This window comes from Physeter macrocephalus, chromosome 5 (assembly GCF_002837175.3).
Source record: "Physeter macrocephalus isolate SW-GA chromosome 5, ASM283717v5, whole genome shotgun sequence".
NCBI classification, from domain to species: Eukaryota; Metazoa; Chordata; class Mammalia; order Artiodactyla; family Physeteridae; genus Physeter; species Physeter macrocephalus.
In genome coordinates, this window is record NC_041218.1 from 55,785,771 (window position 1) to 55,800,992 (window position 15,222).

At 39.5% G+C, this 15,222-nt stretch overlaps 1 protein-coding gene across 1 annotated transcript; it reads left to right on the top strand.

Moving 5' to 3' along the window:
* Nucleotides 1-2,994: 2,994 nt before the first annotated feature.
* Nucleotides 2,995-12,375, top strand: CLDN12 (claudin 12). Its single transcript, XM_007121886.4, has 3 exons — nt 2,995-3,097; nt 4,569-4,658; nt 9,078-12,375. Exon 3 carries the CDS (start codon nt 9,111-9,113, stop codon nt 9,843-9,845), a length of 735 nt encoding a protein of 244 aa, XP_007121948.1. The 5' UTR covers nt 2,995-3,097; nt 4,569-4,658; nt 9,078-9,110; the 3' UTR covers nt 9,846-12,375.
* Nucleotides 12,376-15,222: the final 2,847 nt, after the last annotated feature.

The window sequence follows — 15,222 nt, forward strand, 5'->3', positions numbered from 1 at the left end:
TAATGTTATCTATTATTTTTATTTGACAGTCTCCTCTAAAAACAAGTGTATGGGTTTTTTCATTAATCTAAATTTGCTGAATTTCAGTCAGGGAGTTGGAGAAATACTATGGTGAGATATGACTAACACATGGAAAAGGAACAGTGTGTGCAAGTTAATTTACAATTTGAGTTGAACTATGTAGTTTACTATGTAGTTTAGAGAAGATACAAATATTCAGAGCAGTGGGGATGTAGGTAGGATTTGAGTGAGCAAAGAGGATAGTATGAGGTCATTTCAAGTTCAGGAATAGCTTCAATGAGCATTTACATTTAAGTAAGATCTTAGAGGCAGAAATCCACAAATAGGAAACTGTCCTGAGTCTGGAGAATTCTGAATAGTGACAGCCACCTTTTAGGAAGATCTACCACTTAACCACTTCTTGACTTTGGGCAAATTATTTAACCTTTCTGCATCTCAATTTCTTTGTCATTTAGGTTATGGTGATTAAATTAGAGAGTCCATGAAAAAGTGCTTGGTATATATTCAGTGTTATCTATTATTTTTTTAATTGATAATATATGTAAGGAAACTGTTAAAATATCTTTATGTGAAGAAGAAAGCAGCTGGTGGACAGTGAATTAATCAGATAAACTAGAAGAAAGGTAGAAATGTTGATGTTTCCATATACAAGGAAGAAAAGTTTAGGGAAAAAAGGTGGTCTGAATTGTGTAATGTGGACCTGAAGCCGGTGGAAGAGAATTAGGACCAAAAAGAAGCCTTTGGATTCAAGCAGAAAGAGGTTATTAGTGACTGTAGTAGGCAGAATAATAGTCCCCTAAAGATGTCCTTCTCCTCTCTGGAATCTGAATATGCTCTGTCACAGAATTAAGGTTGCAAATCAGATGACCATAAAATAGAAAAATTATCCTGGGTAGTCCAGTTGGGTCAATTTTAATCACAAGGGTTCTTAAAAGCTAGAAGAGGGAGGCAGAAGAATGTAGGGTGAAGTAATTTAGATGTTGAAAGACTCAACCAGTCATTGCTGGGTTTGAATATGGAAGGGGGCCACAAGCTAAGGAATGAAGGTGTCCTCAGGAACTGGAGAAGTAGAAGGAAAAGGAGATTTCCTTGGAGCTTCCAGAAAAAAACACAGCTGACACCTTGATTCTAGCCCAGGGAGACCCTGTCAGATTTCTGACCTCCAGAAGTGTAAGATAATAAATTTGTGGTGTTTTAAGCCACTGTGTTTGTGGTAATTTGTTGAAGCAGCAATAGGAAACTAATAGAATAACCAAATGAGAATCTTCGTAGAATTTTGGAGATGAATGGTATATTGCAATGAACTTGGAAGCCAGGATTGTTAATTGCTCAAAGTCTTACCTAAATACTTCTAAGAATGATATTCCAACATTCTAGTCCCACTAGGGCATGTAAGTATTTCATTTCATCTTTTCCATACCAAAGGCAGGCTAACCATAGACCTGAACTTGATCAATAAGTCTAAAAATAGGGTTGTCTTCCCTTCCTTTTATAGCTTTAAAAACACATATTATCAACTACATATACATCTCAGCTAAAGTCTGCTAACAAGGTAGTCATCAATGACTGGGAAATAAATTATAAAATGATTTTGTACACAGTTATTTGATTCAATTCAGTTTTATAGATTAGGGAACTGAAGTTCAGAGCAAAGAATCCTGTGTCATATCGTCATCATCCATCTGCTATTGCCAGAGCTGGCCTGGAGCCCAGAGCCTTTCTGTACCCAGAGATCCTTTTACCACCCAATGCTGTCCCTCTTTCCCATTGTTACATCTCTAGGTCTGGCTTTGGGATCGGATTGTTTCTGGCCTTAAATCACCTTACATCCTCTGAAGTAGTACGGAAGATGAGAAAGTGGTAGCAGTGCACAGATAGTAGCCTTTTTCATTACTAACACATAGTCCCGTTACTAGAGCAACACAAAAATGTCAAATGGAAATAGCAAATATGTAAAGTCCTTATTGTGTGTTAGACACGTATACTGTCTATGTATAGTAACTCATTTAATCCTCACCATAGTTTCTGATATAAATACATTATTATTACAGATGAGATCCTGAGGTACAAAGAGGTTACTTAACTTGCCCAAGGTCATACAGCGGCAGAGTGGGATGGGGATGGATGCCATCCTTTACTTTGATTTAAAACTATGATGCTTTTTTCTCAAACTTTTTATTTTGAAAATGTTCAAAGGTACAGAGAATTTGAATAGTACAATGAACACCCGTATACTTAACTCTAGATTTAACGATTATCAGTATTTGCCACATTTACTTTATCTCCATTTATGTGTATGTGTGATCATGACACTTCAGCATCTGCCCAGGGCAGGCCACCTCCAAATATGCCTCAATGGCATATTGATTGTTTTGAATTAAAGTTACTTGAGAAACAGCAGGTGGGAAAAAAAATGATATAAAAACAAAAAAACAGGGCTTCCCTGGTGGCGCAGTGGTTGAGAGTCCGCCTGCCGATGCAGGGGACACGAGTTCGTGCCCCGGTCCGGGAAGATCCCACATAACGTGGAGCGGCTGCGCCCGTGAGCCATGGCCATTGAGCCTGCGCGTCCGGAGCCTGTGCTCCGCAACGGGAGAGGCCACAACAGTGAGAGGCCCGCATAACGCAAAAAAAACAAACAAACAAAAAACAAAAAAACACTCTGACCCTCCCTCCCCTTTTCCCACTGAAAGTGGTAAATAAATCATTTAGTGGGAAATATTTACTTGGGTACCCAGCTCAAAACTATTTTTAGTTTTGTTTCCTTTAACTGTTTTTTAGACCTATTACTCAAATCTGGCCGGAACTGAAAGTGCTAGAGGAATGGTGGAGGTGGGAAGCGGAGCAGAGGGAGGGAGGTGGTCCCAGGATGTTGCCTGGGACTGCCGGCCTAGTGCATTTTGGGAATTGTAGTCTCCCAGTCATCCAGGACATTCTGGTTTAGGGAACCTGACTACGAGTCCCAGAAGCCTCAGGTGTGGCTCACTGGGAACGCACTTCCTGGGACGCGGAGACGGAGACGCTCTAAGAGGTTCCTCAGTGTGGGCGAGTAAAATGCTCTGAATGTGAGAAACAGGTAGGTCTGGTCAAGAATGTTCCAATTTCTGGGTCTTTTGCATAAGTAGTTGAGGATTTTGTGTAAGGTTGCTTAAACGACGGGAGTCCTTTAGCCTTGAAAAATGCTGACCACATTTGCGGACGTGAACACTGAGTGAGGAGGTATTTGGTAGAGCTCTAAAAAATTATTTTGGACCCAGGAGTATGAAAATGTCTAGGTGTCTGGTCGGGGCAGCCAGGGGCTTGGGGCTTGCCTGGCCGGTGTGCGGTGTGGAGCTGCAGGTTGCTATTTTTGAATCAGCAGCTCATGCTGGTTGTGTAATGATGACCTGCTCACTGTTCAACCCACTCAGTGTTGCAGAGATGGGTTTTTCTGAGAGTGTTCATAGTTACTGTTGCGGCCTCTTTCCATTGGTTCTAACCTGGAAAGCTCTTTTTTTTTTTTTTTTTTTCCTCCTTTTTTCAGCTCGCTCTGGTGCTCCTGAGGACACAGCTCAAAGGGAGTGAGAGGAGGGTGGCGGGGAGGGGAGGCTTCTCTGGAAGCTTGATTTGCTTTTCTCTGAAGCCCAAGTTCTGTGTTACAGGGTTTGCAAGAGGCTAGTCACGACATTAGAAAGCCAGACTTGGTGACCCCACTTAAAAATGATTGCTCAGAGATCCTGTTGTGTGTTTTCTATTGTAAAAATGATTTCACTTAACTTTGGAGTGAGCAGTTGTGCTTGAAACCAACCCACACATACATCTGGAAAAGAGAAAAACAAAAGCAAAAGCAAAAAAACCACCTGATTGAAATCACTTCTGTGCAGACTGTTGGGAACATCATTCTATTTAATGATCGTAGTAGGGCTAGTGATAACAGCCTTAACCCAGGAAGTTTTCAGGTGTTTACAAGTTTTCCTTCTCATCCTCCTATTTGAGGTAAATAGTGTTTGAAGAGGAAGATGCTTAAGAAAGATATATGGAAACGTTTAAATGGTGGGTTGAGCTATTGGTGGAGCTATAAACTCAAAAAAAAAAGATTCTAGATGCAAATTTAGGAGGCACAGTGCGAATCAGCTTGGACTAGTTTTGTTGTCAGTATCCTTTTAAAAGGTATAAAAGAAACATCATGAATGTCTTTTATGCCAAGACAACTAATCAGTGTTTCATCGGCCCTCCATTCTTTCACTATAGTCATGAAAGGATCTAAAAAATTCATTAAATATTGATCATCTATTTCCAGGACAGTAAAGTGACTTTTATCCTTATTTTTCCTATCTTCTCGAATCACAAATGAGGGTTAATTTTTTCTTCTGTATCTCACATATAGATATTGTGTGAATTTAAGAATAAACTGCCTTTTTTTTTTTTAACTCATTGACCACCTTTTTTGGTTTAACGTTTCATTGGTTTCAGATGATTGCTAATTATTTCTCTTAATGCCCTGTGAATTCAAATTGAGTTTTTAAACTAGTACCATATTAACTGGAGTACTTTTCCTATTTCTTTAGGTCCAGATCATCTGTGCTGTGTGTTCAGATGTGCATATATTTCTTCTAAGTTGATTAAAGTTGTTTTAGAACTATCAAGTACCTCAAAGAGTAAGTACATTCCTTGATTATATCTCTTCCTTTTGCTACCATATATCAGACGACACTTTTTTCTGTTGTTTAACAGAATAAAGTTATAGGACAGACCTCCATTGCAAGTGCTATGTTGATCATCTACAGTTTCTAAGAAAACCCAAATTATGGTAGAAGGGACTGCTAATATTACTACCAAGGATTAATGTAGCTGCTATTACAGATGTGTTCTTATGTAGCTATTCCTTAGAATTGTTCCTGAAAAAAAATACAATAATGGATCTGGTAATTCTTTAAGCTCTTAGCCACTGTTCCTGCTCCAAACTTCTTTGAACTCTATTCCAAACCACAGGAAAGGTATTCTTTTGAAAATATTTTTATTTAAAATATCTTTGATAACCTTTAATGCTGTACAAAGATTTATCCATCTACTTCTCTGCAAGTCATTGTGGAACAGTTAGATGACAAATGTGAAGTGGGTATTTTGAACAGGGTTCTTGTCTGATTTGGTCAATAACTACTCTCAGAGAGAATGTTCTCAGATAAACCTACCAATAATCATTACAGACTTAAATTCCTGACCCTTTTCTGCTTTACAAAGGGCTTTACTATTTATGATCTCACAGCTACCTTGGGGGACATTTGAGAAATTTAAGATGCAGAGGACATAGGTGACTTTCCCAGTTTGCAAATGACAGTTTATGACTGGCATATGAGTCTTGGGGTTGCCTGGGTTACAATACCAAGCTGCCTCCCAGATGGAAACAGCAAGCCGACACATCTGTATATACAACCCAGCTCAAGACTGTCAGCCAGCTAGTGTTCATGTGTGCTCCTCAGATTGTTAAAGTGTGTTCTTAGCCTTGCACATCTGCTGCAGTCGCTAATAAGGGGTTTTCATATGGCAAAAAGATGGTTTTTCCTCATTGGGAGAAATATTTTAAAGAGGAAATATAAATAAAAATATAATAAATTGTTGCTAACTTTGATAAGCAAACATTAATTTGATATATGAACCAGTCTTAATAGCAAGGGGCGAATCCCGTATGTAACATACCTGTTAAGTTGAAAACACGAGAATCAACAGAGCCATAACTGATCAAATCTCTAACCACTGGAAGTTAACCAGTGTCGCCAAACTTAGATATGTGTTTCTAGAAGCATAGGCTGTATATAAATACCTGGGAATGGCCTCATCTTTCTTAGGAAGTTTCTGGGGGAAGAAAATGAACTTTATTTTTAAAAATGAGAGGCTTTGGCCAATAAAGAATGGAAAGCAGGGGCACATTCTAGAAGCAGTTTGAAGGCTTCAAAACACAGAGTATGAATGGATGAAATGAGTGGAACTGATCCTAGAGCAAATTTTTAACTTTCTGTGTCCAGACCATACTCACATGGGCCTTCCATTTGTTTGTTCGTGCATTCATTCAACAAATAATTGAGTGCCTTCTATGTGCCAGTGTTGGACACAGTGAATAAAACAGAAGGCTCTCTGTCCTCCTGAAATTTACAGTCTGGTGAGAAAGATAAACACTGAACAGGGAATATAAGCATAATCACTGCTACCAAAGAAAAAGTACGAAGGTGCAGCCAGAACGTGTAACTAGGGGTGAGGGGAAGGTGAAGGGTGGGGGAGGAGAGGGGAGGTTTAGGGCCAGCCTCCCTGGAAACCAGAAAGATGAGTACGAGTTAGCTAAGCAAAGAATAGGATGGGATTAAGAAAGTTCTAGGAGGAAAAACAGCATGAGAACAGCCCCTAGCCAAATTGAAAAACAAAATTTGAGAAGTTAAAAGAAAAGCAGTATGGCTACATAGACTGTAATATGTAAGGTGGGAGAATGACACAATAAGGAGATTGAGAATCTGGCAGGAACCAAATGGTGTGATTTAAAACTTTGGAAACAAAGTCATTCATACTGATCTTGTTTCTCATTCCATTTGAGTTGTAGGAATCAGGGGTACAGGGCAGCTTGATTGAAGAAATCTCAATTACATTGATACTCCAAGTATTTGTCCCCTACCTCTGAAAGCAGGAAGGAATTGTGATTGGGTTAGGACTTTGCATGGGTTATCTGAAGGAGCTCTGAAGCTTTGAAAGAAACTGGGGAGAACCCTTTTCTTATGTCTTCACAACATTGATTAAATCTTCATTCTCTTTCATTGCTCAGTTTTTCTCTAACACTGAATGATACATTTTTATGAACAGGTATCTTATCGGGTCACTTTGCTTAATACCTAACAATAATCACTTGATATGTAATAATCAGACATCTCTTTCATTATCAGCATTTTGAGTTCTTATAGAATAGCATATTCTTTCCCTCAGTCTGACTGTTAACACACTGGGGCAAGGTCCAGATCTTAATGGCCTCATTGTCCCTTTAGGGCCTAACAGAGTGTTTTGCATGTGCTAGATAACTCAGTAAATACCTGTTGAATGAATGATTGCTTAGTAATGGCTACTTCCTTGTCCAGTTCTATGTCATTAATAGCCTACCTTTGTGAGTTGCTGTGGCCTTGGGTCGGGGCCCAGTATTTATTTATTCAAATATTCCTAAAATGACTCTTGTGGCCAGGCACTGTGCAAGTTACTTACAGTATACTGGGGGGACAGGCGAATGAGCAGAAACCAACAGGAAGCTGGATTCTAGAGACTGACAACAGTAGTGGCATTTTCCAGGGTAAACATCCTAAAACTTGCACCAGAGTTTCCATTGTTGGCCTAAGGTGGTTGGTTGGTTGCTAAAATTAAGCATTTAAAATTTGCAGGAAAAAAATAAATTAGGACCATAATTCCTCTGTTTGAAGTATTTTCATCCATAACATTTTCTTAAACAGTTACTATTTTTGGTAATATTGACAGAAGACAACATGATGAACAAGTACTAAACTAAGAACAGAGAAACTTAGAACTAGTTATGCTTAACTTGAGGACTTTAAAAAATGGTCACTTGTGCTTAAACTCTGATTTTTATATTGTACACTTATATATGTGTGTGTGTGTATAGGTATGTACACATACGTATATGTTTTCTGCTAGTAAAATTATTCCTAGTTCATGTGATTGTATTAAATATATAGTAAATTAAAATAGTCTGTTCTGTTGTCTCATAGGAGGCATGATGGAAGGCAGAGAAAATACATTGGAGTGGTGTTTGGAGAGTGAGTTTCAAACTCTTGAAGAAATAAAGCTGAATAATATACTGGTTTTTATAATTTGTCGTATACAGAAAAAGAACACAGCCTTTTAATTTGAGATGAAAGGCCTGGCTACTTTTTTTCTTTTTCCTTATAATAGCACTAATAGAGATAGGTTGTCATTTCTTCAGAAATCTTTGTGTTCATCTTATATGAGCAATAATAGTAGACTAACCAATCATAGTATATTAGTATAATAACCAATAACCAATAGTTTAATAACCGGAAATGCATGCCCGTCATCTTGAACCAGTCAGGAAGTAGATGAGTAGAATAATTTCAGGGACCTTTGTTCTCTCTTTTTCGTTTGAGTAACTCATTGGAGAGGAGTCTATTTACGTTTTGTGATTTTCTGGTATGCCTGGTGTATAGGAATGAGATGTTTGCTTTTTTTTAATTTAACGTTTATTCAACAGATGTTCTTTGAACTGCTCCAGGATAGCAAGCACTGAGCTGATCACTGAGTGCTGAGAAGTAGTTAACGCTTGCATCACACTTACAAGGCGCCAGATGTAACTTTAAGCATTTGACATTATATTAACTCATTGAATACTTAGAAAACCCTGTGAGGTAGGCACAGTTACTTTTCCCATTTTACAGATGAGGAAAATGAGGCACACAGAAGTATTGTTGTTGACCCAAGGTGACTTTGGTCAGTTGGCTAGTAAGTGAGTAATTGCGGATTGGAACCCAAGCAGTCTGGCTCAGAGTCTGCCCTCAACCACTCTGCTGCCCTGTAGTGCTTCTGTCCCTATGCCTTTGTCTTTTATGCTGGTCTCATTTTACCTTTGCGTGAGCATTTGAAGCCGAATTTGTGTTGTTTGTAGTTGACGGTTGATGAGTGCTTTGACCCTATATATTTGAGTGTCTGACGCATCAAAGTGCTTGATATGTGGCTGTTGAATGAGTGATTTTGGACAACTGAGAGAATTTCTGATGTGATGTTAAGAGAATCTGAAATTATTTTCGTTGTTCCTCTGATTCACCGTGTAGAAAAATACTCATGTGTGAAGACTTTAGTTGCTATATGACCCAGGCAGTAGTAAGCAATCGTGTGTGTGTGCAGCTTTGCTCTGAGGTCACATGCATGTGTGCTTATATACATTCATATTGTACATGGAGAGGAGACAAGGGACAGAATTTCCCTGTTTGCATTGATGTCATTGGTTGTGTTTCCAGTCAGCACCGTGCTCTCCTATTGTCCCCTCATGATTTGTCCTCTTGTGTGTCACCCCCTAGTCTGACTGGCAGTACTGCACAAGCCTGCCTGCCATGGGCTGTCGGGATGTCCATGCAGCCACGGTCCTCTCCTTCCTGTGTGGAATCGCCTCGGTAGCAGGCCTCTTTGCGGGGACTCTGCTTCCCAACTGGAGAAAATTACGACTGATCACGTTCAACAGAAATGAGAAGAACCTGACTGTTTACACAGGCCTGTGGGTGAAGTGTGCCCGGTACGACGGGGGCAATGACTGCCTGATGTACGACACTACTTGGTACTCATCAGTTGACCAGCTGGACCTGCGGGTCCTCCAGTTTGCCCTGCCCCTCAGCATCCTGATTGCAACGGGGGCCCTGCTGCTCTGCCTGATTGGAATGTGTAACACTGCCTTCAGGTCCTCGGTGCCCAACATCAAACTGGCCAAGTGTCTGGTCAATAGTGCCGGCTGCCATCTGGTGGCCGGGCTGCTGTTTTTCCTGGCAGGTACTGTGAGCCTCTCCCCATCCATCTGGGTCATCTTTTATAACATCCATCTGAACAAGAAGTTCGAGCCAGTCTTTATGTTTGACTATGCAGTGTATGTCACTATTGCTAGTGCTGGGGGCTTGTTTACGACTTCCCTTCTACTGTTTATTTGGTACTGTGCATGCAAATCTTTGCCTTCTCCTTTCTGGCAACCACTGTACTCCCATCCTCCCAGTATGCATACATATTCACAGCCCTATTCAGCACGCTCCCGCCTCTCTGCCATAGAAATCGACATCCCAGTAGTTTCACACACCACCTAGTGGGGAAATAGTTGCTAAAGAAAACTTGTAGCCTCACATTTCCCTTGTGCAAGGAGCTATTTTGGACCTATATACATTTTCCTTTGTTTCTGATCAGTCAGTGAAGCCAAATTAATATGTCTTAGTAGGATGAAGTGCTGCTAGTTTTTATGAAAAGTACAATATTTAAATGTGAATCATTCCTTTTATCTTCTTATGCTAGAAGGATTTTTAACCTCCAGGTTGATATCTGGTCAGTTACTTCGGTGGAAAGGACCTGTGTCTCAATTGAGGTGATTTAGAGCAACATAGTAAAAAAATGATTGCTAAGAGAAGCTCTTATAAGCGATCCTTATGAGTATTTCAGAATGTGTATTGTCCTTTTGCTATAATACCTTAAATTGGGAAAAAAGGGCAATTTCAAATTAAAAATTTTTTTTCAGGTAAGGGTAATATTTTAACAGTAGCCAGTCTACCAGCTTAGGCTGTAACTTTTCTTACTTCTTTCTCGGGGCTAATTGTATTGAATAGAGTTCGGTATTTTGAAGATGACTTTCTTTTGTGAGTTCTTATCTTCTACCTCATGCCTGTGTTTAAAAATAAAATGTATTTTAAGTGATGTCAGAGAGAATAAGCCTAACATTTAAAATATCTATTAGTATGGATAACATTTACCATAATTTTAAAAGTTAATAGTTCTATAAGTTGTATTATTAAAGTGTGCCATGTGATGGATTGGTGCTTTCTCTGAGGCAGAAAAACTTTTCTCCAGATATCATCCACCATGTGGTACTCATGCCCATGTATAATCTCTTAGTGACTAAGAGAAAGAAATAAAGAGGCCCGAGTGGTTAGTTCTCCTTTAGACAGTGGTAGGGGACAAGCATCTGTTCTTCAGTGACAGTGTCAGAGATTCATTCTGGCGACTGCCTTTTGGGTGATGGGTGAAGTGAGGCATGGCTTCAGCATGACCGCATTCACCCTTGATTCAGTCCCTGCCCCCATCACTGATTATTTCCTTGAGGATATATCTTTGCCCAACACTTTACTAGGTGCTGTAGAGGATACATGCAAAGTATGAGATCTGGTCCCATCTACTAAGAAATTTTAATTTAATAGAGAAGATCAAACTGTTATCTGACAATTGGGGAACAGTCTGACTTCAGTGACAGCTGGTCTTCACTTCTCAATCATTGATCTAGGAATATATTTCACCCAGAGACATGGCTTTCTGGCAGACAGGCTTATTGTACAATACCAGCAATATTTAGAACCCAGAAATTCAGTTTGTTGGATCCTTTAGAGCACCTACATTAGCCTAGACACTGTAATAACATGATATCACATTCATAAGAATGGATGGGCAAAAGTGGTAAAGATTAAATAGTTCCCTTTTCACCTCTGAAAGTATGACGATGTATTAAAGAGGGAGGAATATTTAAAATCTCTCTTCTAATGGGGTAACATATAGAGGAAACCATGTTAACACCGAGATGAATGCTTAGCAATTCAGGGATATTGGGTGTTTACCCTTATGAATTTGAGCTGTTTATTTGATGTAATTTGCTACACATTAGTAGTATGTTCATGGGGATTTTGTTCTGTTACCCATTACAAAATTCACAGACAGCTAGTTGCATGGCTAACAGATTATTGTGCCTCTTTTGCAAATCTGAGTATGCTTCTGGTACTTCTGTGGATGTAAATGGTACTTTTGTTTCTAATTCCAAACACTAGTTTATGTATATAGCAAGTAAATACAGTTGTATAATTTTTAAATGCCATCAGTTGAAAGCATGCAAAACTATGGTTTTCTTAGCTATAGCTTCTGATTTCCTTCAGTTCTTTAAATTCTTCTCAGATATAGCTGAGTCTTGATCATTCCAAGACAGCGGCAGGTAGAATTTTGAGATTAATATTAATTTCCCCCTTTGCTAATTAATTTCTGTCCCCTTTCTCACTGAAATTGTCCAAAAGTGTCAAGAATTCCACCATTCTTTGTATAAACAATGGTAAAAGCAGACTCAGCCATTAATATTCTAGACAGTTTTTAGTCCATGGGATCATGTATATAAAATGTTAAACTTTTCCTGTGAGAATCTTTCGGATTCTTTTCATAATTTGTAGCCTCTAATTAGTATTTATTATAGATTCACTTGGCAAAAGAAACAGTTGTTTCCCTTGTCGTTAATATTTCAGATTTGCTATCAGGAGCTATTCTTCAAAGCCATCAAAGGAAATCAAGTGTTTATAATTCTTTTTAATAACTTTTGAGCATTCATCAGTCTATCATTGTGATGGGGGATATCTTTTTTTGTTGTTACAAGTCTCTTAATGTTAAAGGCCTTTTACAGAAGCTTGGAAAACCTTAAATGTAGTATGATCCACCAGATCTGGTTTATCCAACCATGGGAGAAAAAAAACCCTGAGCTTACTTTACTTGTAAATAAATATACACTATAATAGATAATATGTTTGCTGTAAACTGCAATGTAAAACCTCGATAAAATTGCACTGTACTTGATGTTTATTAAAAGATGTATTTTTACAAGTTTCTGTTTCCTCATTTCGTCAGTGCTTTAAGTTGAAATATATCGAGAAATGTTTCTCAAATATGTGCAAATTGAAAAAGACACAGCACCTTTAAAGCCCTGTAGAATAGCAGTTGGAACAGAATTGGAAAACTTGGCATTATTATTTCAGAAGCATCAGGACCCTTCATTTCTAAGAGTGGTCTTAGGAGTTCACTGGACTATTTCAACATTCCACAAAAAAAACACCAAATAAAGTCAAATGTGCCAGACTTGCCTCATCAGTGGAGTATTTCGGCGGTCTGTGATCTTGGAGATTGGGAGTTCTCAAATGGTTAAGTGGGAGGATCTTTCCTTATTCTTCAGAACTCGAGGTTAACAGGAAAAGCAGTCCTAACAGGTAAGTCACCTCAGAATTTCTGGAGCCTGGAATGAGCTCTTAGTTTTCTGCCTCCTGGTGAGAGCATTCACAAGCACTCCTCACTGAACCCAAGGCTCTCTGGTGGGACATTAGATGCCAGAGCCGTACGTTGCACTGGAAATCCAAAGCTGCTTCAAGCTGGCCATCCCCATAGCTGATTATACTAACGCACCACAGTCTGGAGTCTGCCCCTTGGTTACACAGTCTCACTGAGGGTGGCTGAAATGCTAGAGAAACTCTTCATGCTAACCAAATTCACAAGAGTCTGATTTACCAACCAGAAGTGAGAAATATAGATGCCTTGCAACCACTATCCAAGACCAGTGTTTTAAAAATACACCCTACACAGAGCTCCTTGGAGAAAAGACCGATTCCACTCCTGGGGTAGGGAAAGTACAAGATGAGCCCAGCACATCGTCTTCCGTAAAGGAAATGGTCAAAGAATGATGGGGACTTATCCAATTACACAGAAGCTGGCTTAAAGAGGTTCCCACCGGCCAAATCTGGGACAATCTGAGCTTCAAAATAAATAATAGTAATGGGTTATAATCCATTGAATAAAGCAAAAATCCATGCATCCCTACTGATACAAATGGGAAGAAAGAAAAGTTGTTTCTTACAGTAAAATACCAAATAATAAATATGGAAAAATGGAGTTGGGAAAACATCAATAGACTTGAAACTAGTTGATGAAAGTTTGATGAGAAAGAGGATATTTACGTTGTCTCAAAATACTGCTCCACAAATTACTAATTTTGGAGGGAAAAGTAGTAACTTTATTAGTGGATAAACTTGGCAGACACAGCCTTAACCAAGTGATTAAATTTATCACCAATACAACAAACCAACACCATGCACCTTCTAATATGATGCAACGAGAAGGTCAGATCATTGCTTTTGTGGTGTTTCCATTAAAAATACATAGCTTGAGACTAATCTTGAGGAAATGTGCAGTTTGTCAGTTCCACTTTTACTTTTTGCCTCCTTCTCTACCTCTCCTGATCTCACACCTCTTCATTTTAATAGAAAAGCATAAAACCTTACAGTCTAAGTTGTCTCTAAAATATTTCCTACAGTAACTCTTTTAGGAGAGAATTTGAAGAGCTTGTGTCAGGTTTCTCTGGGAAAAATAAAAAGGAAAGGTCCTTGCAGAAGAGATGTAAATCAAAGTGACAGAACCACAGGACTCATGGGATCTTAATTAGCTGTCCCATTTCATTGCTTAGCAGTATCTTCAATCCTGAAGTATACTGATAGGTTAGCCTAAGGGCTATCTCCCCTTCTTTCCCCTCCCCCACACTGGAGTAACCTTTCTAGGAGAAGGTCATTCTCCCTGTCCCTGGTGGGTGTCTCACCACCCTCCAGCCCAGGAAGTTCTCTGTCAGTGACATAGCATGCCAGAGCCCTTTAAAACCTCACTGCAGGACTGTGGAACTCAGAGAGAAAAAGCACAACTATAGCCTGCCTAGTAGTCATATCCAAATCTGCTATTAACAGGAAATTTGGGTTGGTTTGTTTTAATTTGTTTGGAAATATGCCAGCTTTCCAGACTTATGTGAAACAAATCCTTCAGCAAATTTTGACGAAGAAAATGAGATGGTGAATGAGGAGAGAAATTTTTTCTTATTTTGTATGAAAACCCCAGTATGACTGGGTCCTGTTAGCAGGAATGTAGTAATCATGATTTTGAGTGGTCCTTGTTTGTTAAAATCCTCTATAGAAAAAAATATAGATTCATGTCTCTAGGGTTTTGCTTTATAGAAAAAATTAACAGCTTCTCATTAAGAGAAAAGGCATTATTGATACTTCAACTGCTTTATATATAGTGGCCTCGCTCCAAGATTCACTCTTTAACAGTTTGAAAGGGTACTTCTAGTAAATAAATCCAGATAATTCATTTAAATTTAAAAATAATTTTTGCCTCTATCCCCATGTCCCTTTTCTTGTCCTCACTCTCAGGCTAATCCTGTGTTCTGTTCAGTCCAGGTAAGGAGGTTAGCACCAGGAGGTTTCTGCAGATAGTGGGGACCCCGGGTCCTGGCAGTCCCCCTCTGGGGTGAGCAGGTGCCTTGGAAGCCTGTCTTTCCCCTTGCTGGCCACGTGAATGAGGGCTTTGGCTCATGTTCTGACCTGCTAACCTGCTCCTGGCTGCTTCTGCTTTAACAGCTCCAAGGTAGCAGTGGATGCTGGAACCCGGTGGTACTGGCCGGTTGTGCACATCTCTTCCCAACTCCTCACCCAGTGACATCATGTTGGTAGTTTGAAATTGGCCATGGTGGAAGTATTGATGCTGCAGAAATTGGCAAATGCTACAAGTTAGAGTTTGGTTTTTTGTTTTCCTTTTTTTTTTCTTCCCTCCCTTCCTCCCTCCCTCCCTCCCTCCCTCTTTCCCTCCCTCTCTCCCCTCCTCCCTCCCTCCCTCCCTCCCTCCTCCCTCCCCTCCTCC

Bases quoted from the DNA above. Each gene is read 5' to 3' on its own strand.
- CLDN12 (XM_007121886.4), top strand. From the start codon at position 9,111: ATGGGCTGTCGGGATGTCCATGCAGCCACGGTCCTCTCCTTCCTGTGT.